General features: G+C 39.7%; 1 protein-coding gene across 1 annotated transcript in view; it reads left to right on the top strand.

Moving 5' to 3' along the window:
- The first annotated feature begins 17,135 nt into the window (after positions 1-17,135).
- GRIN2A (glutamate ionotropic receptor NMDA type subunit 2A) overlaps positions 17,136-25,799 on the top strand; it is a 379,959-nt gene continuing 371,295 nt past the window's right edge. The window contains exons 1-2 of the mRNA XM_069983674.1: positions 17,136-17,251; positions 18,398-18,814. Coding sequence (XP_069839775.1) covers positions 18,416-18,814 — 399 coding nt within the window. The 5' untranslated portion in view covers positions 17,136-17,251; positions 18,398-18,415. The remainder of the gene's footprint in view (positions 17,252-18,397; positions 18,815-25,799) is intronic.

Below are 25,799 nucleotides of genomic sequence, written 5' to 3' on the forward strand. Positions count from 1 at the left end.
TATACTCCATACATCTGTTGTCCACACATAAAGTACATTTAAATAAAACAATGAAATTGGATGAACTGTTGTTTTTCTCCTCCACATACACGTAATGTTTTCTAATGTTTCCTTCATTTAACTGCTTGATGATTTGCTGAATCAGCAAGTGCAATTATCCAAAAGAACTCTATCAGGAAAGAAAATCTTCTCCGTAATGGGAGCATGAAATTTCCTAAAAGTATGGTATCTGTATCTCAGCCGATTAAACTAAGCTCCTATTAAACTGTGTGGAAACATTCTTTTTTCAGCCTTGTTTAGCAGTCATCTCTAACAGAGGAAAATATTTAACTATTTATTAAACATCATATCATGGAGTCATATTATATTCATCATATATAAGCATGTAACCCTCCCTAGTATAGTATAAACAAATTGCTGTATAGCATAAGTGAAACGTTCAAACATTCCCTTGCTTAATTTAACTGAAACCCCTTTAAACCTGAAACAGAGTTTGCTTGACTTGCAGAATGGCTGACGATACTGAAGGTAATAATTTCTCTAGTGTATCAGCCCTCCTTTACAATTAGTCCACTCCAATTATTGCTACTGCCTAATGATTTTCTGAAAATCTTTTACTAGAATGATTCTGACAGCCTACTCATCATCTATAAAGGCCGATAGATGGCCAGTTTTGATTTAAAGGGGTTTTCTGTGACTTTTATATTAATAGCCTTAAAATAAGCTATGGATATAAAATTGGTGGGGATCTGACTCCTGGCACAACCATAATCGTCTGATTGAAGAGGCCATGACCTTCATCAAAACAGTGTGGTCTCTTCATTTCTTACCAGCCACAGTACCATACATTCAGTAATAGTTGTTTGTGGTATTGTAGCTTGTGCCATCCCCTTTAATGGGACAAGCTGCAATACCAGGTACAGCTGCTGCCAATCATAATGCCAGTTGACTTAAAATAACATGTGGCATCATATGAAGGAAAAAACAAAAACAAGCATTTTGTAATCTGAAAATGTCTGATAAGACCAACATAGACAAGTTCTCAGAGTTAGTTGAGTTTACCAAGTTCTATTTGAAGTATCTTGTGCAATCCATTCCTTCTTCAAAACTTATCATCTATAACTAGACATGCTGTCGCCACTCACAGTTTTTTCTAAGGGTTGCCTCTTTGAACCCCTTTTTCCCATTGTAACAGTGCCAGATGATACTCACCAGTGCCGGTGGCGTCCAGCTGCTGCATTCACTCACCACTGCCGTCTTGTTTGCTCCTCTGCTGTACTCCATGCTAGCCCTGTCGTTGCCTGTCTCTTCCCCTTTATGCTACAGTGACACCATTTACCACAAGAGTGCCATGTGGCCAACTGCTCTGGATTTAGAGGCAGACTGTTTATATTGTGTCTCTCCTGTTAGCGACTCGGAATATCTTTTTTTGCCTCTAAAGCCACCTGCCCTGACCTTTTCCCTGTCTGACTATGATATCTATCTCATCCCTGGTACAGTGCTGACTCTCCTGCTGACAACCCAGCCTGCTGACTACAATTACTTGGCCTATTTGCACCTGCACCTCACAACGACTTTAGTAATTGAGAACCAGTTCCTGCTCCCACTTGGTGCCCTGTAGCTGCAGAAGTCCAGCTTCCATATCCTATAGTCGGATAAAGGGTGAAGACCTAGAAGGCATTTAGTCTCTCCTCCCCGGTTGAGTGGCACAATGGCTCAAGACTTGCTGTCTGTTACACCTAATTGGGTAGCCCAGACTGTTTACCTGGACTAGAAGGATAAGTGGCCCACTACGTATCTTGGTTCACACAACCCACAATCTGAAATCCTGAAGATAAAACATAACTCTCCCTGCTAGGATTCTGGACAGCTTTCTTAGGTTCCTAGATTCCCTGTCTGGGAAGGGCCAGCCTTGATTTAAACCAGCTCAGGTGTTAGGAATGTGACTTTGCGCCCCTCGGTCCATGCCAGGCGACCGAGGAAGCGCTGAGTTCTGTCTGTCTGAATTGTGTCTGTATTTGCCAGCCACACCCGCCTTGCCTGTCAGACTTCCGGTAGTGCAGGGGTTACTGCACTGCTAGATATGCTCAGCTGAACTTGGTGCTGGTATCAGAGCTGCTTCAATCAGCTGCTGGACCCAGTCTCTGATCCTGGGTAAATAGCAGCAGGCTCCTCATTTCCCTGCTGACTATTAGAGTTTACTCGCCTGCTCAGCTCCCTGTCCCCTTTCTCTGCGCTCTATATGACCTTTATTGCCATTCTCGACTTTGCTTATTGCTGCCAGCCCAGACCTTTTGCTAGTGACCCCGACTATTCGCCTGCTTACTGTTTTGTACTACGCCGCTCGACTGTTGCTGACCTGGTTTGTCTGACTGCTTATTGTGTTTGTTTGTCTGTCAGTGTTCTGTGTTCCACGTATTGAGAGTAGGGAACGTCTTTGTGGTTGTCCTCAGTCGCCTAGGACTGTCTTGTGGCAAGTAGGTAGGGACAGTGGGCGGGGTCCGCTTAGGGCTCACTGTCCGAGTCTTGTCAGACTGCCTTTGCCATACCTGATCCTAACACCAGGAGACCTTTTTCCACTATTTTTATCAAACTGAAATTCCTTGATTCTCACACATATTTACTATGTAATATATAAGGAAGTTAAATACAGAGTCCAAACTCCATTCTCAGGATCTAGTTGCTGCGCTGCATATCTTATAATAATTGAATTGACATCCTAATTCCTCCTTCTAGATTTAAAATTATTATATTGCTAAGGGTTTGCTAAGAATAGATGATGTGTCAGGGCAGGACCTAACTGCTCTGGCAATCACTGGCTGCAGGGGTGTTCCATCTCGACCAGTGATTGGTTGAGCGGGCACATTCCGCTGTGACACACTGGCCCGTTTTTATCAGAGGGTATAAAATATACACTGGTGTAACCAATCACAGCTCAGGTTACAGCTCTGGTAACATAAAAGAGGAGCTGTGACTGGTTGCTATGGGCAGTTTACACCAGTGTATATTTTACCCTCTTTGATAAATCTCCCCCATTGTCTTGTCAAAGAGATGAGTAGCAGAGGAGACTGGAGGCTGCAGGAATAGGAGAAATAGGAAACTGTGGTAGTTAAGTATTATATTTGTTTATATAATGATATTTTTAGCAGACCTGCAGCAATGTTTAAAATAATATTTCAATCTTGGGATACCCTTCTAAGTTTAAAACATCAGAAAGCAGGTAATGACTAAACCCTTTAAATTAGACCCTTCCCCTTTGATATAACTCTTCCCTTTTAGTTGCTCTTGCACCAACTACAGAGAATACATGTATTCTATTCATGTGGGAACCCCTTACTAAAACTAAGGGTAAACAAGGTCAATGAACTTATGAGCATAGGGGATCTGATGTCTGTTCAAGTGATACTGTCAGCCATCTTTACCTATTAGGAATCACATGTATTACGGATGGTCAACACTGTTCTTTAAAATCCTTATGACATTGGTAGATAGTGTTTGAATTCACCATTTTTCGGTGTTTTTTTCTCTTATTACATTAGAAACCGTTTCATCTGATAACACAGGAAGGCCATTCCCACTGTTTAACCACTTTAACACCATGGTGCCACTTGAGAGGTTAAATGAATGGGATTTGAGCTCCCACTGATATCAGCCATTAGAACATGGAGATGGCAGTATAACTCAGAACAGCATAGTTGCCATGTTGTAAATGTACAGCATAGAAGGGGAAAGGGTTAAGTTTTTTAGCTGTTTGTATGAGAGGAAAGAAATCTGGAAATATTTCTTTTTTTATATTGTCATTTGTGAAATATGGGTTGGAGATCAGCAGGAATGTTCCTCAATATGTTCATGTGGGGGTTGTAAGTGACCACTAGGGGCACCCTGCTGTTAACTTCCTTCTGTTTGTAATCCAAGAGGCTGCTTCTTGGAATCCTTGTGGTTCTGTGGATCTGTTCATCTATAGCTATTGAATGCTATCTTTGTTGTAAGAATGTATTTCTCAGTGATAGCAGGTGTTGTTTTCTAGCTTTACTGTCTGAACAAATCTGAATGTATTGCAGAGCTTGGCTGTAGATGATGGACTTCTTTATATGTCTTGGATGAAAGCTGTTTCCATTTAGATATGCTGGAGAGCCTGTAGCTTTTTGACAGGCTGGTAATTGTATGGTATTGTTTTTGATGTATATGCTTGTGTCCAGAAAATGTAAATAAATGACATACAGTAGCTGGTTGAAGCTTGTTGGAAGTTAGCGGCTCATCTTTAGAACCTGTCCAGATTATAAGCAAATCATCAATTCAACAGAAATATGCTAGATGTTGATTATACATGCTGGTATTTTGCTACCCATGGTACTTGCCATCCACTACTTGTATCACAAATTTCTAAAAATGTTTACGCTGGCTATGACAGAAGGGTGTGAGAACACACAGTGCATTAAAGGCTAGTATGTAAGGACTGTATAACCGCAAAGAGTTACCATTCTGACCACCATCTACCGCCAGTAACACCTACAATGGACATTTCAGCATCAAAACAGGACCATGGATCAATGGAAGAATGGATGAACTACATTTTATTTTATATCATGTAGACAGACATCTGTGCGAGCAAGTAGAGATGAGTGAAGCGAATCCGGCAAATCCAAATTTGCTGCTAATCGAGCTATCAATTTTGCATAGCGAATTCTCGCAAAAAAAAATAAAAATTGGCGGACCCACATGTTGTCTGGAGCATCACTGGGCAGGAGAAAGGGATTAACCATAATTCCTAGTGCCTGTCCAATCAACTGCAGGCCCCTCTGTAATATCAATAACCCCCTACCCATATAAGATGGTTCATTTACAGAGCTGGCCAGTCAGCTGTGTATGGAGGAGAGAGCAGAATTGCAGCAGGCAGTTATAGCAGAGCAGGGAGAGACTAACAGAGCAGTTTAGGGACAGAGAGGAGAGAATAGGAGAGGAGAGGAGGGCTGATTGTGGTTGGTTGAGTGTTGTAGCTGCCAACCTTGAGTCCAGTTTAGCAAGTAACCCGGGTGCCTATAGGAATTCACTGGGACCTGTAAAGACACAGTCCATATTATTCGCTCACTGGGCACTGAAAACTCCTATTGAGTTATATCAATTTACTGGGATCAGGTAATGGAGTGTGCGTCTTACATAATCACTGCTCACACTACACTCCTACAAGTTCAGTTTCATTAGATTGGATGATTGACCGATTGACTTTTTTTTTTTTTTAATTGTGATTTCCTACTTTTTGACACTTTTACAAGAACATGCGTAAACAAATTCATCCTTCTGTAATAGTCCCAGTATTGTAGCTACTGTAGTTTGGCTGTTTTATTGACATTCGTTAAGATTCGATTACTGAATATTAACCAATTTGACCAACATTCGCGAAGCTTGCGAAAGCAATTTCTGTCTGCTTAGCTCATCTCTTTGTGCAACATTTACCAAGAGAAGATATGGTACTAGGATGCATTATGGGAAGATCACAAAGCAGCATTGTTGCAGAACAAGTACATGCCTTCACAGCAGTCTTTCAGTAGGTTAACGTTAATGTACAATTACTTTTTTTTTAAATCAATTTAAGGAAGATGATTAAACTTTAAGGCATTTTCTCAGTCACTCTTTCCTTGTACTAGGGATGTAAATATTTAGAGGTTAATCTAACCTAAGGCGGCTGAATTGATGAATTTTACTCAGATACCCCCAGGACTAACAGTAGTGTGACAGTCACATGAAAAACAGATAAAGCACTTATCAAGTCCTAGCAGCCAACAAGAACAAGAATAGAAACTCCCCAAAAGACAATAGGAATCAGACATGATGGGATGGATGATGCCTGCCACAAACAAATGATGATGGCAATCAGGATGGAAGCAATGATCACCTTTAAAACAGATGCAAAGCAGCTCCACCAAGCAACTAGTAGACGGTAGAAGGTGGAATAGCCACATTATCCCTGATATTCATGTCAGCTGCTGCCTTGGACATTCTGTCATTTCTTTCCAAAAAATCCATGTGATACATTATGTGTGGTCAGTGTAGTCCACAAATTATTTAGAAGATGAATGATCTACAGCTGTATTCCATGAGGGGGGGGGGGGGGCAGGTTATTAATCTATGTGGGGGAGTTCTGGGTGTAAACTGTGCCTGAAGTTGTCACAAATCATCAAAATGGAAAAATTGTTGTCTTATGCCCGCCAAAATATGATACACCAGCCTTACTGTATCTGCAACAGGATGAAGCTTAATAATTCAGGTGCATCAGAATCCATTGACCAGTAGTGAGTAATGTGTACAATGTTTTGTCTAGACAGACCATAAATGAATATGATACTATATAACTCCTAATGGCTGCTTTAATTAAGTTACAAACAGAGAACAATGTAATACCTAGGAAGATTTCTTGCCTGTTGTCTCCTTCCTGGCTGATGTTTTGCTCCTAATAGGCAAACATTTAGCATTTTTATATCATATTATGAAATAATTGCGAAGGGTAATGCATTACCTACATGGACATTAAACATAGATAAAAAAGGAAACTGAATGAAATGATTGATGGAGCTTTAAATCGGAGAATGTAATAACCATAAATTATTTACACAATATCACATGGTTTAATGAAAGCTGTAGTTATAATGAACTATCAGGCTGATTATCAGAATAAACGTGCATAAAGCTATAGAGTTTACACAGTATTTTTACTCCACATTCATCATATACACTAGAATATGAAGCACAATTGACAACAGAAAACTGACAGTGGACATAAACAAAGGTGTGTGCACTAGAATTTAGGTGCAATTTGTACAAAAAATTGCTGACATGGTATAAGACAGATTTTTAGAACAAAATTGAACCAAAAATAGAGTTTTGCATTATGCTTGACTTGGTGGAGGGCTTTGGCTGGGGGGGCTTAGTGAAAGTGGTCATGACTTTAGTAAAAAGTGGCATACCTTACATGCACCAAATGGAAGAACCACTGAGCACAGTGTGTGGACACAATCTTAAAGTGGACCGGGTTGCTGCAGGCATTTTGAACACTGTCTCATTATTACCTTCATAGCAGCTTTTTAATATTTGGCTCCTTTTAGTAGTGTTGTGTTGTTAGTGACATTGCAGTGCAATAGTATGAGATGCGTCCACCTACTTTAACATTTTATTTTTTTTATTCTAAGATCATGTAATTATGTGACCACATCCTAGTCACATGACCGCCGACGCTCTAAGTATTGCTATGTTACTACGTCACATCCCGGCTTGTCCGGATAGGTTATGCGCAGCTGCAGACTCAGGTTCCGCCCCTTACTCACTCTGGCACCATTACATCATCACGTCACGCACCGGAACTCCCGGGAGCGTGGCGTGCGCAGCCGCAGACTCCATTTCCACCCGCCACCCATCCTGGCGCCATGTCTTCCATGGGGAGATTAATTAGATTACAGGTATATATACCGGCTCATTGTTATTCTGTATTGACTCCTGACGAAGCCGCAACGTAGCGGCGATACGCGTGGGGTATTTCTTTTGTCTGCTACATGGGGACGTGATACGTTCTTAGGGTATGACCTGTTTTTGACTTATGTAATAAGATTTTTTGATTATTGCTTATGATTGTATTGTCATTTTTCCCTTTTTTGAGTCCCATGCTTGGGGGGCCCTTTTGGCCCGGAACATTGTAGCAGTGCAGTTGTACCTTTATTCACAGGTCCTGCAGTGTGTTTTCCCCTTTTTGGGGATTTTAAATGTTTTTAACATGTTTTTTGTAGCTGGTACCAATAAAGTTTATTTTTCCTTCACTTTATTTTTGGTGTGCGTCTGACTTGGTTACCCTAGTTTCTTTCTGTCCTTCTCTTCATACATGCTGTCACTAGTCTAGGGTCGTCAGCAGCACCCAGTGCTTTATTTGTTATTTCTGTATGGTGGTGCCCACCCTGTCCTCTCTATTCTAACAATCTTAAAGTGGTCTTAAACATAAACTAGACAGTTTTAGACTATTTTTGCACTTCGGGAGCATAGGAGAAGGCATCCATTTCGTTATATAGACTGCTGCTAATAAAGATCATGTTCTTTTTTAGCCGTCATCTAATTAACGTTCAAAGACAAGTTTTTGAGTCCCAAAAATTCCCATATTTTCATAATTTTTAAATAAAATGTTGTGTAAGTAAAATTTGCACACACATGTAGTCATACACATACATGTATTTTACAGCTGTGATTAGCATAGCCCTAAAATTATAAACATTTTTCAAAGGAAAAACTATTGATAGCAATAGATGATCCATAGATGATCACACTCTGATCAACTGTTCAGCACCTGCACTATGCTGAAAACAAGGATTGAAGCAGTTGGCTCCACATTAATGCAGTCTCACGTTCTACTGAAGAGAATAGAACTGTGGCTGCACTACCCCGACACCACTGCCACACAGAGGCAAATGTTTCTTCTCCTGTTTTCATTATAGTGTGGGACCTGAATAGCTGATCAGGGGGTGTGTGGGGTGTCAGCACCTTGCATTTCAACTATTAATAGCCTACCCTGTGGAAAGAACATCAATTACCCCCCCCCCCCCAGAAGAGCCTCTTTCAGTGTACGTAAGCTTTTATCCAAGCTCTGACATGTCGTGATCAGTGGGGTCTGGTTGCTAAGACCCCCGCCCATTGTTAAAATGAAAGGACAGACAACAGCTCAGTGTTGTGTATTTTTGTTCCTGCTTTGCTTTCCTTAGAAAGCTGTAGACATTCCTAGGAGATTGCTATAGTGTTTGTACTCCATGCACTAGCTTAGCAGAAAAAAAATAACAATTGAAAAATGAAGTCTGTGTTGGCTCACCTGCTTGACTTTGGGAAAAAGTTCACAAGGAGGGTGCACGGATTCTCTGCAAACAACCCATGTTCAATACAATTATACGCCAAAATCCTGTGTGACGGATACACCGCAATACACTCACTACAACAAGTTACACAACCAAAACACATGGGCATATATTTCCATATTGAAAATAAGAATTTTATAGATCACTTAACAAATGTAAAATTAAAAGACATAACAAATAGAGATGAGCGAACCGGGTTCGGGTTTGAGTCGATCTGAACCCGAACTTTCGGCATTTGATTAGCGGGGGCTGCTGAACTTGGATAAAGCTCTAAGGTTGTCTAGAAAACATGGATACAGCCAATGACTATAACCATGTTTTCCACATAGCCTTAGGGCTTTATCCAAGTTCAGCAGCCACCGCTAATCAAATGCCGAAAGTTTGGGTTCGGATCGACTCGAGCATGGTCTAGGTTTGCTCATCTCGAATAACAATAGATGATAACCCTATACTCACAAGAGATTACTCTAATTACAGATCACCAGTGCAACCAGTTAGATGGGAATAATAGACAAGGTAAGCTTAACAAGATGCCATTAAATTGTATAGAACTCAGTCACCAGCTGGTATACTGAGAGTGCAGATATCAGCCACTATGTATTCCGCCCCTGCTACCCCAAGTAACCACACATATCCGATTATAGAGACATCAATGTAATAATATCAAGATGTATATCTTACCCATATTATACTGGTGGTGTGGCCTGAACCCCAACGCGCGTTACGCTTCCTCCAAGGGGCCATGTTCAAGACAGAAGTATCTGTTACCCCTAGTGGGTTTTTATCTTTTTTTTTTTTTTATATGGAATATAAATTTCTGTATTTTAACATTATTTTTGGAAGTTCTGGATCCACATCTTTTTTCGTACTTCAGAAGAAAAAAAAAAGTATATATACCAGGTTGCGGTCAAATATTGCAGTTGTTTCCTGGTAGTTTTCACAGCAGCTTCCAAATATAAGGAAATACTGTGGTTTTACAGTGATTTTTGGAAAAGAGACACAACTTAAGCGCAGCCTTATACAGCTTCATAATGATAAAATCTGATATATATTCACATATAATATTTTAAGGCTTATGATATGTTCAGCACAATTCGGGTTCTTTTACCTGCTACACTTTCTTGAACGGCAGTTTATTCAATTACAATGAACATGGCCATAAGGATTAAGTTTCTGCCAGTGTTACAGCACATCCCCTGAAAGTCAACTACTTTAGTACCAGATGGTTGTACAAGTGATTGTCATGCAATGTGTTGCTCATCCACTTAGAACTAAAGGTCTGCTTTTGTTTATGATGGTAACACCTGAGTGGAGACAGGTTTTTATTCACTTCACAGACAATTACTGGATTTTTTTCGGGGACAATGCCACAAATCCACATTGTTTCATTTCTACATTCTGCTTTAATTATCTACTAGGCGTCGAATTGATGTGAGATCAAGGCGCTTATATCATGCATCACTTGGTATGTCATCCCACAACATTTTTTCAAAGGCGCAGCCTTGCCAGTTTTTTTTTTTTTTTTTTTTTGCAGAAGAGCCATCTGTAGCCAAATATTTATGACATTTGGAAACAACATCAGAAAAAAGTCCAGTCAGGGTATGTATTCATAGAAGACAGCCTCAGTGCTTGCATATGTTCCAAGTCACTGGCTGGAAATCCATTGTTACAGATTACGCATTGTATCAATCTTGATTTTGATGAAACCCAAATAGCACATGTTAGAAGAATCATTGGTCTTAAAGATTTTCTGTCAGGGCTAATGATTTGTCTTGGCTACTGCAAGCTTAGTCAGTGGTCTATTCCTTGAGGAAAACCACAAATATGATGCTATGTTACTGAACATCTGTTCAAAAAAAAACAGGGAAATATTTAACTAAAAGTCTCCAAAATGCAAAAGTCTAACTAATTTACATGAAATACATATTCAGAAATGACAGATAATTTGTTTACATTTAAAGAAAACATTTGGGTGGTGATTTTTTTTTTATTTCTGTGAATATTTATATTAAGAATCCTTAAATATTTTAATAATCCTTAATAATTAAATATGCTGACATTTTCTCTTTCAGCACCTCACTTTCCAGTCATTGAAGTCATCACATCTCAGCTCAGTCAACACTAAGAAGATCTGATGACCAAGAGCTGTAATTTTTAGGTACACGTCAACGGTGACAGACGGAATTTATAAAAAAATTCCAGAAAATCATATTCTTTGACTTTTAAGTAATGAATTTGCATTTTTTTTTTTGCATGAAATAAGTATTTGATACAATATTAACCCCTTAATGACCGAAGGTCATTGATGCCCGGATGTCCAAGTTAAATTAAAGCAATGTTCCTCCTTGTCTTCTAAGAGCCATAGCACTTTTACTTTTCCACCTACAGGATTGGTTGGGGTGTCATTTTTTGCACCATGATCTTAAGTTTTTATTGGTATCATTGGTGGGTTTTTTTTGCTTTCCATTTACGCTGTTCACTGTGTGTGAATAATATTGTTACATTTTAATAGGACAATATCTCTTTATTTTTTGTATTTTTTAATATTTTTATTTGTATAATTGGAGAGTGGGTTATATAAATGTTTATTGGTGCATCTTTATTAGGGTTTTTAAAAAATGTTTTAAAACTTTATTTTTTTTTACAAATTTTATATTGCATATATATGTCCCTTAGGGGACTTATATATGCAATGCCCTGATTTAATATACTGATGAATGCTATGCCATAGTGTTATTGGCCATCTGTACATAGAGTCTGCCTGAGAGCAGATTGAAGACTGAAGATTGAAGATCTGATGGGACAGTGGTAAGTGATCAGGACCCCTGCCATGTGACCAAGTTTTCACACACTGCAGCAGGGATTTTGTCCCCCTTCTCCATACAGATCTTCTTCAGATCTTTCAGGTTTCGGGGCTGTCGCTGGGTAACATTGAGTTTCAGCTCCCTCCAGGAGCCTTCGGCATAGCAATGATCAGTGTGTGTAATCACACTAGTGTATGTAAATATCCCCCAAAGGGACTTCAAATGTGTAAAAAAAAAAAAAGTTAAAAACACTAACACACTACCCCAAAACCCCTCCCCCAATAAAAGTTGAAATCACCTCCCTTTCCCATTATATAAATAAAACATATAAAAATAAATAAACAAATAAACATATAATATACCGTAGCGTGTGTAATTGTCCAATCTATTAAAATATAACAAGCCTCATTGCGAACGGAGAACGGCGTACACGAAAATAGGGGAAAAAGTGCGCGGATTACCGATTTAATGTTGCATTATATATAAAAAAAATTAATAAAAAGGGATCAAAACGTCCGATCTTCACAAATATGGTATTAATAAAAACTAGAGATCATGGCGGAAAAAATGACACCCCATACAGCCCCGTAGGTGAAAAAATAAAACTTTTATGAGCGTCACAATAGTCCCATTTTATTTCTAATTAATTGCCAAAAAAAAGGATTTCATTTTAAAAATATATATAACATTAGAGAATCTGTGTAAACCTTCATATAGTTGTGTTCGGACTGACCTATAGAATAATTGTATCATGTCTCTTTTACCATATAGTGCATTACATAGACACAGGAACCCCCCAAACGTTTCCATATTGCATTCTTTTTTACGATTTCACCAATTTATATCTTCATAAATAATATATTTGGAATTCCGTCATACATGTTATGGTAAAATGAAAGACGCCATTACACAGTACAACTATTCCTGTAAAAAACAAGCACTTACATGGCCTGTAGATAGAAAACTGAAAGTGCTAGAGCTCTTAGAAGGGGAGGAGGGAAAAACGAAAGCACTAAGATCAAAATTTGTGCAGTCCACTGGGTCATTTTGGGCCTGGTCCTCAAAGGGTTAATAAAACCTATAACTCTTACCTATTAGTATTGCCTGATTATCTTATTATAAATCTTAAGGATAAGGATCAGAGATCATTGCAGCCCCGCAACTCTGAAAATACAGATAGTTATAATCCTGCAAAGGAGATTATAAAAGATGTTGAGAAATTATAGGATTTATTAAAAATTTCAGACCATTATCCCACTAGAGGTACAGTAAGGATCAGTAGGATGGAGGAACGGCTATCTCTGAGCTGATGGAGGATCCTAAAATGTAAACAAAAACAGCAAAAATTCTAAAAGCTGTATAGTGGGGGGTTTAGTTAGCAATACTAGAGGACGGTTTAGATAAAATACACTGACCTATTTCATCGCATGCAACGGTTTTCAGTACAGACTCTCATAGAGGTGATGTTCCAGCATTGCGTCTAAAGCTAATCCACATTACACTTCCACCCAATATTGGTAACACATAGTGCCCTCTCTGGGAGTAGAGGACATGGTGTCAAACTCATGTCTATGGTGAAGCCTACAAATTACAACCATCAACTGCTCAGATGGAAATGCATGTTATAACTGACTTATCTGTATGTGTAATATCTAATACTAATATATATATATAATGATTGTGTGTGTGTGTGTGTGATGGGCAAAGCACTTATTACACCATAGTTTTTGCACTCCCTAATTACCAGAGGAAAAACTTAAAGACTGTGAATTAGGGATGAGGGAACTTTTGAAAACGAACCTTGCTCTAACGGCTGAATAATTGCAGCTACAATAGTGGGAGTCTGATAGGGTATAGTTTTGTTTCGTTGCAGTTGCTATAACAATGAAAAAAGTGGAAAAATCAAAGTGCAAACATAGTGAAAAAAAATTATCCAAGGTGTAAGTGATTACACGGGACATAGAACACAAAGTTCCTTGGACCCAGTAGGGTGGAAAACAGACATTTGACAGTGGAACCAACAGCAATAATAGTACTGTATTGGACCCAGTGTGGTTGAGAACAGACAATTGACGGAGGAGGAGGAGGAGGAGGAGGAGGAGGAGGCAGTAGCACTTGATTGCACCCAGCCTAGTTTGATTGAGAACAGACTATTTGAGAAAGAGGAGGATCAGACAGTACCTGATTGCACCCAGGCCAATATAGTTGAGAACAGACAATTCACGGAGGTGGAGGAGGAGGATGTTCAGCTTTAAAGTGGTGGCCTGGGAATCCTCACTGATGTTTTTCACTGCACTTTCAAGAACAGGGATGAGTGGGATGATGTCGTTGATCCCATAGTCATGCCTGTTCACAAACAGAGTCGCGTCCTCAAAAGGGATCAACAATTGGCAGGCCATGTTCTCAGAAACCTGTGCACTATGAGGTTTTTCACATGTTTGTAACAAATCTGGTTTGTAACGGTTCGACAAATCACAGAAAAAATAGATACTAATCTTTCCCCAACAAAACAAAAAAGTACCAAATGAAAAGATTCTAAAATATACCTTTTAATAAATATCCGCTAAAAATTTACATGTATACTACTCACAATACAATAATAACTAAACTGCTCCGCATTGGTAGCAGTAGACATAAGTATGCCAGGTGTGGTAGGTAGGCTAGGGTAGCCTACCTACCACACCTGGCATACTTATGTCTACTGCTACCAATGCGGAGCAGTTTAGTTATTATTGTATTGTGAGTAGTATACATGTAAATTTTTAGCGGATATTTATTAAAAGGTATATTTTAGAATCTTTTCATTTGGTACTTTTTTGTTTTGTAACGGTTCGGTTTGCTCATCCCTACTGTGAATAAATTGAACTCCTGTCAGTTATGGGGCACACTGTCTGGAGGGGGCTTAGTCCAAGAGGACTGCTGGCTGCTATCTATAGATCAATTCCTCGTTATGAAAATGGATATCATATTAATATAAATGGCACATCCTGCAGTATACCTATGTGAAATCAATATAAAAAATTAGATGCAAAGATAGATAAATAGATAGATTTATAGATAGATGATTAATAGATATATAGATAGACAGATAGATAATTGATACATAATAGATAGATAGATAATTGATAGATAGATGATTGATAGATAGATAGATAGATAGGAGATAGAAGATAGATAGGAGATAGATAGATAGATAGTATATATATATATATATATATATATATATATATATATATAGATATATATATATATATATATATATATATAGATAGATAGATATGAGATAGATAGATAGGAGATAGATAGATAGATAGATATGAGATAGATAGATAGATAGATAGGAGATAGATAGATAGATAGATAGATAGGAGATAGATAGATAGATAGATAGATAGATAGATAGATAGATAGATAGATAGATAGATAGGAGATAGATAGGAGATAGATAGGAGATAGATAGATAGATAGATACATAGATAGATAGGAGATAGATAGATAATCTATCTATCTATCTATCTATCTATCTATCTATCTATCTATCTATCTATCTATCTATCAATCATCTATCTCCATCCCCAGCCGCATTCAGTCTTAGAAGAATGAGTGTTGGTGCAGTGTGTGTGTGTGTGTGTGTGTGTGTGTGTGTGTGTGTGTGTGTGTGTGTGTGTGTGTGTATCTGCATGTGACACAGATGAGTGTGCAGACAGGACAGGCTGTATATCTTATCCTGTCTGTACACTATATAGATACATTGTACGGACACCCAGACCGATGTTAGCCAGGTAGCTAAGTCGCCTGTAGCATAGAGGCTGCTGCGTAATTTCAGCACCAGGGACAGCAGCATGAAGAATCGCATATGTGCTAGGAGCTGTCCACACCGCAGCGCTCACACGACGCTCAGCCCCATCACACATGCTAATGGCAAAGCCTTAAAGTACTGTATTATTCAATCATACAACTGATAGGAATAAAGCAGTAGGGAATACAGCATGTGCGGGTTATAGTGTCAGCTCCAAATCCAAACACACCTGCTGTGTGTCAGTGTGCACAGCAGCCTGGGAGAACTTGTGCAGAATACAGAGAGGCTCCTGACACTGTAATGTAGCAGAGCTGCCTCTCTGAACTTACTGCAGCCCTGGCTGCCTGGCATCCAGTCCCCCCTGTGCTCTATGCAATGCTCCTCTGCTCACTCACTGGGGCTGAGCTGTAATTCTCTCTCTTACCTTAAGGATGTGTAGCTGACTGCAACCCTCAGTTTCCCAAAAGCTATGAGGAATACACAGACTGGCTATGCTATCCTACAGTTTTGCTGCAGAAAAAACCCAGAAATCCCCCTAGAAGGAAGAAGGTAGAAGAAGCAGCAGACAGATTTCTATGGAGAATCCTGAATTTCCACCTAAACTTTACCATGGGCTTGTGCAATGCTGATTGATGCTGCATTCTGGGCGATGTGAACAAGTAGCCGAGTGAATTGGAGCTGTACACAGACGTCTTCTGCTGCTGCAATGCTCTGCACAGGAATTTATTGAAATGACTTTGTGGGTTCCCAGCCTGAGGCTACAGTCTTTGGAAGAATGCAGTGAGTATTGAGCCTCTGCTTTGGTTCTATTGTATTTCAGCAGCTTCCTCATGACTTATTAATTGATCCAAGTGCCATGTTTACAAGAGATAGGCAGCAGATCAGGTGTCAGCTTGGGAGTGCAAATGGATTTCTTTTTATTAATGTGTTTTTTCCACCTATTTGCCTCACTGGCTCATAGACATTCATGGGAATCATGTAAAACGAAACTGCTTGCTGGCTTCTCCCATGGGGGATAAAAGTCTTAAAACTTGAGGAGGAGATCATAGTTTGATGTTGCTGTCTTGTAGTTTATAAAGCAGACTGGTAAGTACTGTCCTATCATGTGACATGGGACATATCATCTACAACTTGTGCAAGTATATATTATGTCAATGATGATAACTATATGTGTCTTGGGTGTTTGTGGGATTTGAACAGCATTGAATCTATTTATAAATAAATAATTAGCATAATATAGTATACTGGCCTAAAAGTAGATACAGAAATGTCAGATACGTATTGGATAAGGCTAGTAAGGTGCATATATGCACTGTATGGTATAGATAATATAGGGCTTATTATCATAATATATATATATATATATATATATATATATATATATATATATACAATAATTATTATATAGATCGTGTATATCATGCTTGGATCTTGTAACATGATAGACATAATTAAATCTGCATGTAATGCACCAATGTCATTGATCATAATAAGCATGATTTATGGACCTGCAAAGACAACATGTCTAAGGTCCCAGTCTGATGTCTTTCTGTTTGTCCTGTTGTTGGCATTTCCATAGGCAGTCATTGCATATCCACCAACCGGAGTGGCTGGCATTATTGGCAGCTCTGTGGAAATCTAACTGCAGCAAGGAAAATGTTCTTGGAGGAGAGAGTGGAGGAGCTTCCTAACAATCGCTGCTGAGTGCTGCGCGATGCCAAACTTTGCAGCATGCCAAATAGCAACCACATACTCTGAAGGCTCTGGTATGTTAGCCGTTTCAATAGTAAATTGCTAGGCTGTCTGTGGCCACGAGGGGGCGCTGGTGTACTTCTCCTTCCTCACTATGAATGAGAGTTAACAGAAGCATAATGTACGTAAGAACAGGAGCTTCCCTGCAATCCCAAGCAAACACAGACCCAACATAGCTTCCATATAAGGCTATTTTTATACGGGCTTTATGCAGCATGTCTAGTATAAAGCTCCTTGGAATATGTGGGGCAATCCTTGCTATGATATCCACAGACAGAAGGAATTGCAGCAGCACCCACTCAAATGATCCTATTAGTTCAACCTGTACTTATGCAGGAAGCATCTCTGCCAGGAAAAGGGGTCAATAGGCTCTTTGAGAGGTGATGACTTAAGTGCTATCTGCAGTGAGAGACGACAGACATGCCATAGTGATTAGGCTAGGATACAGCTAGCTATGTATCCTAGCAATGAATAGAATAAGAGAGAAGATACTGCAGGGGTATCCCCATGTAGATGTAATCTGCAGTGTCTCAGACACATCAACTGATGCCATGGTGACATGAAGGGAGGAAATACAATTCTCCAAGTGAAGGAATGTCACAGGCAACCTCAGCTAAATCAGCCTATGATGTACATTGATTCTGTGTCTGCAGTGTGAGCAGCTAGTTGGCTTCACAATGTATGTATATATAACCAGATACACTCCAAGCCTGTTATTAGAATATGCATTGTTCCTGATGCAATAGTGTAGAATATTTGCTGATGTTAGACCTATTCTGTCATCTGCAGGGGTGTAGCAATTATGCAGAGAGGCACTGCATGTCACCTTTAAGTGTTTTCACAATATTGCAATGCTGGGAAGGGAGCAATTATAGTGTGGTATCAGCTTGCAGTGCCTCTCAGCCTAACTACCCAATGTATCTTCACAAGTTAGTCACTGGGGAACATTGATGGGGGGAAACATGACATATTCTAATATTAAAACAAAGAGGAGCTGATGAGCTAATTGATTGTACTGCTACATGTATTCACTGCACCAAATGTACTGATGTACTGCTCTGCTCCTCTCTGGCTTCACACTCCTCATCAATGGCAGCAAGGGGAGCCTGGTGTGGGATACTAACCTGATACTTTGTGATCAATTTTTTGTTTCTTTCCAGGGAGTAAGGCTGGAGAAGATGGATACTTTTGGCTATGCTGTGTTACTGCTCAATGCTCTGCTAAATATGGTGGATCTGAGTTATGGAGCAGAAAAGACTTTTCCTGTCCTGAATATTGCAGTTATTTTGGGAAGAACTCGATATATCACAGAAAAAGATATCCGGTCACTCTGGACAAGGGATATGTCCTTGAACTTTGATGTCAATGTGGTGACCCTGCTAGTAAACCAGACAGACCCCAAGAGTATTATCACCCATGTATGCGACCTGATGTCAGGCACCAAGATCCATGGTGTAGTGTTTGGAGATGATACTGACCAAGAGGCCATAGCTCAGATTTTGGATTTTGTTTCTTCTCAGACTTTTATCCCAATTCTCGGCATTCATGGTGGGTCTTCAATGATTATGGCAGACAAGGTAAGGGATCCTGCAACACAATGTAACTGCTCAGTATTGACATTACTTTGTTTGCCTTCATATCCTCATCTTCCCAATGCACAGTGTGAACGTCATGGTCAATTAATCACATTGCATAAAGTGCTGAGCTCTGCTTAAGTACTGCATGAGGAGAATGGACTATTCCTCACACACTTCAATTAGCAATGCAGCAGTTAGAGGCAGGGGCTGCAAGGGGAGAAGACAACTAAGGGTTAGCTCAAAGTAAGACAGACAACAGACGAGAACAATGGCACAAACATATTAGATCTATCTATCTATCTATCTACCGCTAGCTCTATTACAAATGAATGCAGAAGATACCTATGCACAATATTATTTTCTACATCCACATTTCCGTTACCGTTTGATAGCTTTCCAATGGATAATTCTTTCTTTGAAAAATGAACAACATATAAATGCATCCCAAAGGGAAGAGTGGTAAAGTGTTGACCTGGCAGCCACTGTAGACCCCACTTTATAAGGTAATGCAGTAGAAATGTGGTATATGTCAGACTTTCCATGTAGAGAACTAAACACAGAATGAATGAATGAATGCCCCGGCACTTTGAGATGATGAACTGCCCCACAGAAATGAAAGCCTTTGTACATTATTTTCTTATATCATACCCATTACTCAGCTGTCAGAAATAAAGCTGGAACAATTAACCACTAGACAGCAGGCTATGGGTTAACATGGTATATGACACCTTCAGGGATAGCCCTGCACTTTATGCCTAAGATATCATGTACAGGTTTCTTTTATTTATTTTTTACACCTGCAAGTTTTGTTTTATTAACTGTCAATAAAACTACATACTGTATGAGTAAAACTATAACTAATATATTTCTATTGGAGACATTTGTGTTGACCATAATTTTTTATGCTTTACCCTAATGGAATGTTTTAAAAGACCATGTGCACCTTTACAACTTTTTATTATTGGTGTCTAAGATGAAATATAAAGCAACTTTGCAAGCAGTTTTTAATTTAAAAGAAAAAAAAAGATTCTATTATTTTGTTTCTTCAGGTCCCGTTGAGATCTATGGGTCTCTATGGTAACAGACAACAAATAAACCTTCCGTAGTCAAATGCTGCATTACAATTCCTACTAATGTAAATGGAGTATATAATAAATGTAATTTGACTAAAGAGTAAGACTACACAAGGTGTGTTTGAAGGATGTAACCATGAGGACACATAGAGAGGAGTTGTAGACAAAAGGGGGGACATTTATGAAGGTCCCGTCTGAGGGGTACACCAGGGAGAAGACGTAAATACTGTCCTTCTCCCTGGCATACGCCTGCCGTTTGTCCCGCTAGACCCATGGGCAGGCAGGGGGGGCTCTGGTTTAGGGGAGGGCGCAGGAAGGCGGGGAGGAGGCGCGGCCTCCTCCTGCACCTCATTTATCATGAATTATGCCTTAAGGCTATGTCCACACAACGTAAGCCGCCAGCCGGGTCACAGAACGATCGGTGTCAGTTAAGATCATACCGGCCGGTACTGTGAAGATCATCCCGGCCGGTACTACGTGCCCCAGCATCAGAACTCCCCACTTTACTCAATAGAGCATGCGGCCGGAGCCGCAAACTCCATTGTGTTAACTGACAGGGTTTTCTGTGGCCACTATTCATCGAATAGTGGCCACAGAAAAATCACATATCAGTTTCTCACGGCACCACTAGAGATCTCGGCCGGAGTGTATACAATGTGTATACACTCCGATTGGGATTCCATAGACGGCAATGTAACATATATTTTGGTATTATTCACGGCCGTTGTTCCAATCAGCAACAATGACCATGCTTTTATGCAAATATACGTTGTGTGAACGTAGCCTAAAGGTGTAAATCATGATCCAAATCTACACCTGCAGGTGTACATTTGGTATGACAGGCGCAGTTTCGGGCGCCCAGCCAGCTGGATTCACTAAGAGACCTGCACTTCTTAATGAATTTGTTCGGGGGAAAGGGGGTGGGGCCTGATTTAAGAGCGGCATAACACCCCCCCCCCCCTGAGATTTTAGGTGAATTTTTATCAAGACATTTTAGATGCTCTACGGAAATGGAAAAAATGTTGAAATGAATTTATAGCCTAAGGCCCTTTTACCACATCCATATATTCTATCTGCAGACTTGCAAATCCAGGTTTTAAGAGTAAAACGTAGGTTTTAAGAATTTGTGTTGGGTCTGCAACATAAAAAACGGGCAAGCCACTATACATACTGCATTTGTGGCACAGATCCCCTATTCGTTTGTACTAAGGTGGACGGCTACAGGTACACATCTGTAGTCCCATCCATAACTGTAGAGCCTTAAATTAGAAGCTTCACTGGGAATGCTATATATAACTAAATTGTCAGAATTGGACCCTCTTAGAATGGCAAAGATATATGAAACCTCTATGGCTACAAGAAATCAGAAGATCTTTCTCTATATTACATCACATTACGTCAGTTTTGCGCCTTTTCACAAGTCACTATAATGCACTGCTGTGTTGCCAACAGTACATACTGCTATAAAAATCAGAATGTTAGGACATTAAATATTATGTTTAAGCATTAGGTTTCTCTTGATACGCAATAATAACATGCCCATAAAGTTTTGTTTGCTTTCTGTGTGCGATATGTGTACCCAGGGTTCTGTACATCTATACATTGTTGCCTCAATTCAACAAAAAGTAATACGCACTCTGATGCTTATGAGCACCCTCCACACTTCCGAACTCCACCAGTCCGGACAAGACATCCAATATATACAATAAATGTGAAGGAAAAAAGTGATTGGCTCACCATACAGCCGCAAACTCGTCCGCGAGGAGGACGTACTTGGGCGTCCGAGTTTGAGAGCTACATCAGCTGTGAGCATGTTACTCTTTTGCTGCATCCATTTCATGAAAATAAAATAAAAAAGATTTAAGTCATATCGACTCTGTGAGTATATCGCTCCATGAAATTGGAGCACAGTGGGTTTCATTACCCGAAGTTTGCGGCTGTATGGTGAGCCAATCACTTTTTTCCTTCACATTTATTGTATACATTGTTGCCTCAATTGCATTGAACAATGAGGTCATGTAGACTTTTCAATGCAACTATGCGCAAAAACAAAACATAGTTATCTGCGTATTTTTCTAACATGTGTATCATATACAATATTTGCGTATGGGAAGCAACATTTTGTATTTATTCGTACTAAAGTAGCACCTGTACTGCTTTTATTTGTATTTATATGGTGCATAAAAAGTCAAAGGCAAATGATATTTTTCTTCTCTTAGATACCTGGCTTTCTATCAAGAACAGGAATGTAAACAGGAGGTTTTAGAGAGGGATTTAAGATGTATGATGCTTGCAATTAATTTGGTAAACATCATTCAATGGCATTTGTCATGGTAATGACTGTGTGATTGCAACATGCTTCATAGAAATTCAGTTATGCATTAGAATACTTAATTCCATTTAAATGCAAATGCGCATGCAGTCCAATAGAACATAGCACTTTATATGCAGAGTTTACTTGGAAAGAGTCTGAGAAGTTGAATTAAGGTAGAGCTGTGACTTCACTGATAATAGTGTACAAACAGCCCGGAATTCTAAATATGTAAGGAATTAGATCAGTCTATACATATTAACAATACAATACAATAGCTTACCCATGCATTTGTCTCAAACTTAGAGCTCAAGGGTATATTATGGCTCCATACAAACAATACATTGTAGAGAGCGTCAACATTTTACCCATAGACTATTACCTATACAGTGCCGGACTGGGGTATCTGGGGCCTACCAAAGGAAATGATCCTGGGCAGGGCCGGCGTCAGCACAGGGCTTACCTGGGCAAGTGCCAGGTTCCACAGCGCCTCTAGGGGCCCAGAAAGGAGAGAGGCCCAGTGTTCTAATGTTCAGCCCGCTCACTGTAGTGCTGGGTTGAGTAGGCTGAACATCAGAAGACACAGGGGATGGAGCAGGACTTGCACAGAGAGAGAAAAGGGTGAAGAACCTGATCACATGACCTGAAGGTCCTCAACCATACAGTGTGAAAAGTAGCCCAAGAGGAAGAGGGAGAAGACTGAGCTGTAAGTGCTGTGCGTCAGTGTTAGTCAGTTAGTGCTTCAGTGTGTCAGTGTCTGTCAGTCAATCAGTGTCTATCAGTCAGTGTCAGTTTTAGTGTGTTCGTTAGTGGTATTTCAAGTAATTGTGCATAGTGTGTGGATAATGGTGCATAGTGGATGGGTGGGAGGCCTGCTGAGGCTCTGTCCCCCAAGGGCCCCCCACCGGAGTATCTTCTGGTTCTTTGGTGGGCCAGTCTGATACTGAAATGAAACCATACCAAATGAACCATGAGTATGTTTGTACAGCCTCCAGCACAGGACTCTGCTAGATGCATACAGTGCATGATAAATACAGTATTGGCTGTTGCAATACACATATACAATAAAAAGATCACGTTCCCTTTACTGCACACTTACATGTTAGCAAGACATAATCCCAATCTCCTAATACATTATCTCATTGGTTCATCTGAAAAAGGGGAGTGTTCCAAAGATAAAGCAGGTAAGGAATTAATCTACTTTTCCTGCTTAAAGGACGTATCCAGGCTTTAGGAGAACATGATTTCCATCTTCCAGAAATATCACTACTCGTCCTCAGTTCGAGCGTGGTTTTGCAGTATTGAAATGAATGGAAATGAGTTGTAATACCACACCCGATCTGAGGATAGGGCTAGTGCTGTTTTGCAATAAAGTAGCTTTTATTTCTAGCCCCAGAAATCCCCTTTAACTTCATGTGTCCCTTTTCCCTTTTCCCTTTTTCAGTATAAAGTTTTCTGTATGTGTTTTCAGTATAGACAAATGCATCAATGTAAACATTAAAGGGGTTGTCCAGAGAAAATATTTTTCTTTCAAATCAACTGATATCAGAAAGTTATATAGATGTGTAATTTACGTCTAATAAAAATCTCCAGTCTTCCCATACTTATTATTAGCTATTATATGTCATGCAGGAAATGTCTTATTTTCAGTCTGACACAGGAACTCTGTCTCAGTTTTCTATGAATCCCCATAGAAAACCTCTCCTGCTCTGGACAGTTCCTGTCTCGGCCAGAGAAGTCAGTAGAGATTACTGTGTCAGACTGGGAAAAAAAACAAGATTTCCTGCATGACATATAGGAGCTAATAAGTATAGGAAGACTTGAGATTTTTTAATAGAAATAAATTACAAATCTATATAACTTTCTGACACCAGTTGAATTGAAAGATAAAGAGTTTCGCCGGCATTGTACGTCGCCTGAGCCGACTGCTTTACTAGGTTGTGCATGTGCAGTACAGCAAGAGAAGACGCTGCTGTACTACGCCGCGCAGGTGCAGTACAGCAGCGTCTTCTCCTGCTGTACTGCGCAAGCGCAGCATAGTAAAGCCGTTGGCGCGGCCGACGTACAATGACGGCCCCCCGGGTGACGTCAGTATGCAGTTCTTTTCAACACACCCAGAGGGGCATGATTACAGCGCCGGAGCCAGCCCAGGACCGTGACTACTTGAAAAAGCCACCCGCCCACCGTGACTACTTGGCTGGCAATTTACATACAGCACGGGAGATAATTAAACTAACTTTGCGGTTTATATGTACATGGTTTGCAGGGTACAGGGGGAATGTTTGGGAAGCGTGCTGGGTGATGTACCAGCACGTTTCCTTTATTTATGGCCGTTTTTAGCGTGATTGGTTCCCTTTAATGACTAAACACAGCATATATATATATATATATATATATATATATATTTATATCCATTTCAGTTTTTCAGTAAAGTGTATCGAGGAAGTGTTTGTTGGGTCGTTCGCTAATAGTGATGTTCTCCTATATCTTGTATGCCAATTTAGCGTTAAAAGACGATGGCCCAGATTTACTAATGTGTCTTCACCAGAAATTTGGCTAAAATAGTGGTCCATAGGACTTTCTCATGTTCACACAATGTCTATTTTTTTACTTGAAATAATGGCCGTTATTTGATACTTAAAATAAAGGCTGTTATTTTAAATCCTCAGTGATTTCTATTGATGTCTATGGAAACAATGGCCGTTAATTCACATAATGCATTGAATAACGGCTGTGGTTTGCAGCGGTTGTCAAAGTAATGTTTAGGAAATATATTGGCTGTTATTTCCAGTACTAAAGAGAAGGGGAGATGCACGGATCGCATTGCAGTAATGCCAGATCAGTGTGTGTCAAGCTTGAAATCCTGCTGTTAATCACCAGGTCCTTGCCTGGGTATCTAGTCACGGAGATTAGAGGAGTTATCCTGCTGATGTCTGCTCTGTGGTGTCCTCAGTCCCAGGTAGTGATGGGGTTATTGAGAAGTCTTCATGCAGGGAAAGTGCTCTGGCCGCTAGCACATGTGTCCACTGCACTGTGAGTCCCGGTTTGGCCTAGGTTGTGACTTCACAAACTACAGGTAAGTGGGAGGGAGTTACATTTAGCGAACAATGGCCATTACTTTAAATTGTTCACACACATATTTTTTTTTTGGCTGTTCTTTTACCGTATTTTTAACAAAACTCAATAGTCCTTGAAAAAGTATGTTAAATGTGGCCATCATTGAACCTAATCTTACATAATGTACCAATGGCTGTCATTGCAATGACGGCCGACAAAGTCTGTTTAAAAAATGTAAACATAGCCTTAATATGTATTTTCACACTTTCCTGCCACTTTTAGACACTTTTTTTGACTGGCACAAAAAGGGGTGTAAGTTTATGCAAAAGGAGATGTGGTCTACTTTGTACCAAAAAATCTAAATCTGGCTGAAAACTCTGGTGGACTTCAAGACAAGTAATAGGTTGCGTAAACTTTGCCCCCAAAAACTAGACAGTCTATAAGTGTGACAGATTTATCAAACAGCCTGATAAATAGCACATAGAAACATTGTCTGGTTTAAGTTTGTACTTGGACAGTTTTAGTTAACAAGGGCTAATTTATA

The sequence above is a fragment of the Dendropsophus ebraccatus genome, chromosome 9, assembly GCF_027789765.1.
Source record: "Dendropsophus ebraccatus isolate aDenEbr1 chromosome 9, aDenEbr1.pat, whole genome shotgun sequence".
In the NCBI taxonomy this organism is placed as follows: Eukaryota; Metazoa; Chordata; class Amphibia; order Anura; family Hylidae; genus Dendropsophus; species Dendropsophus ebraccatus.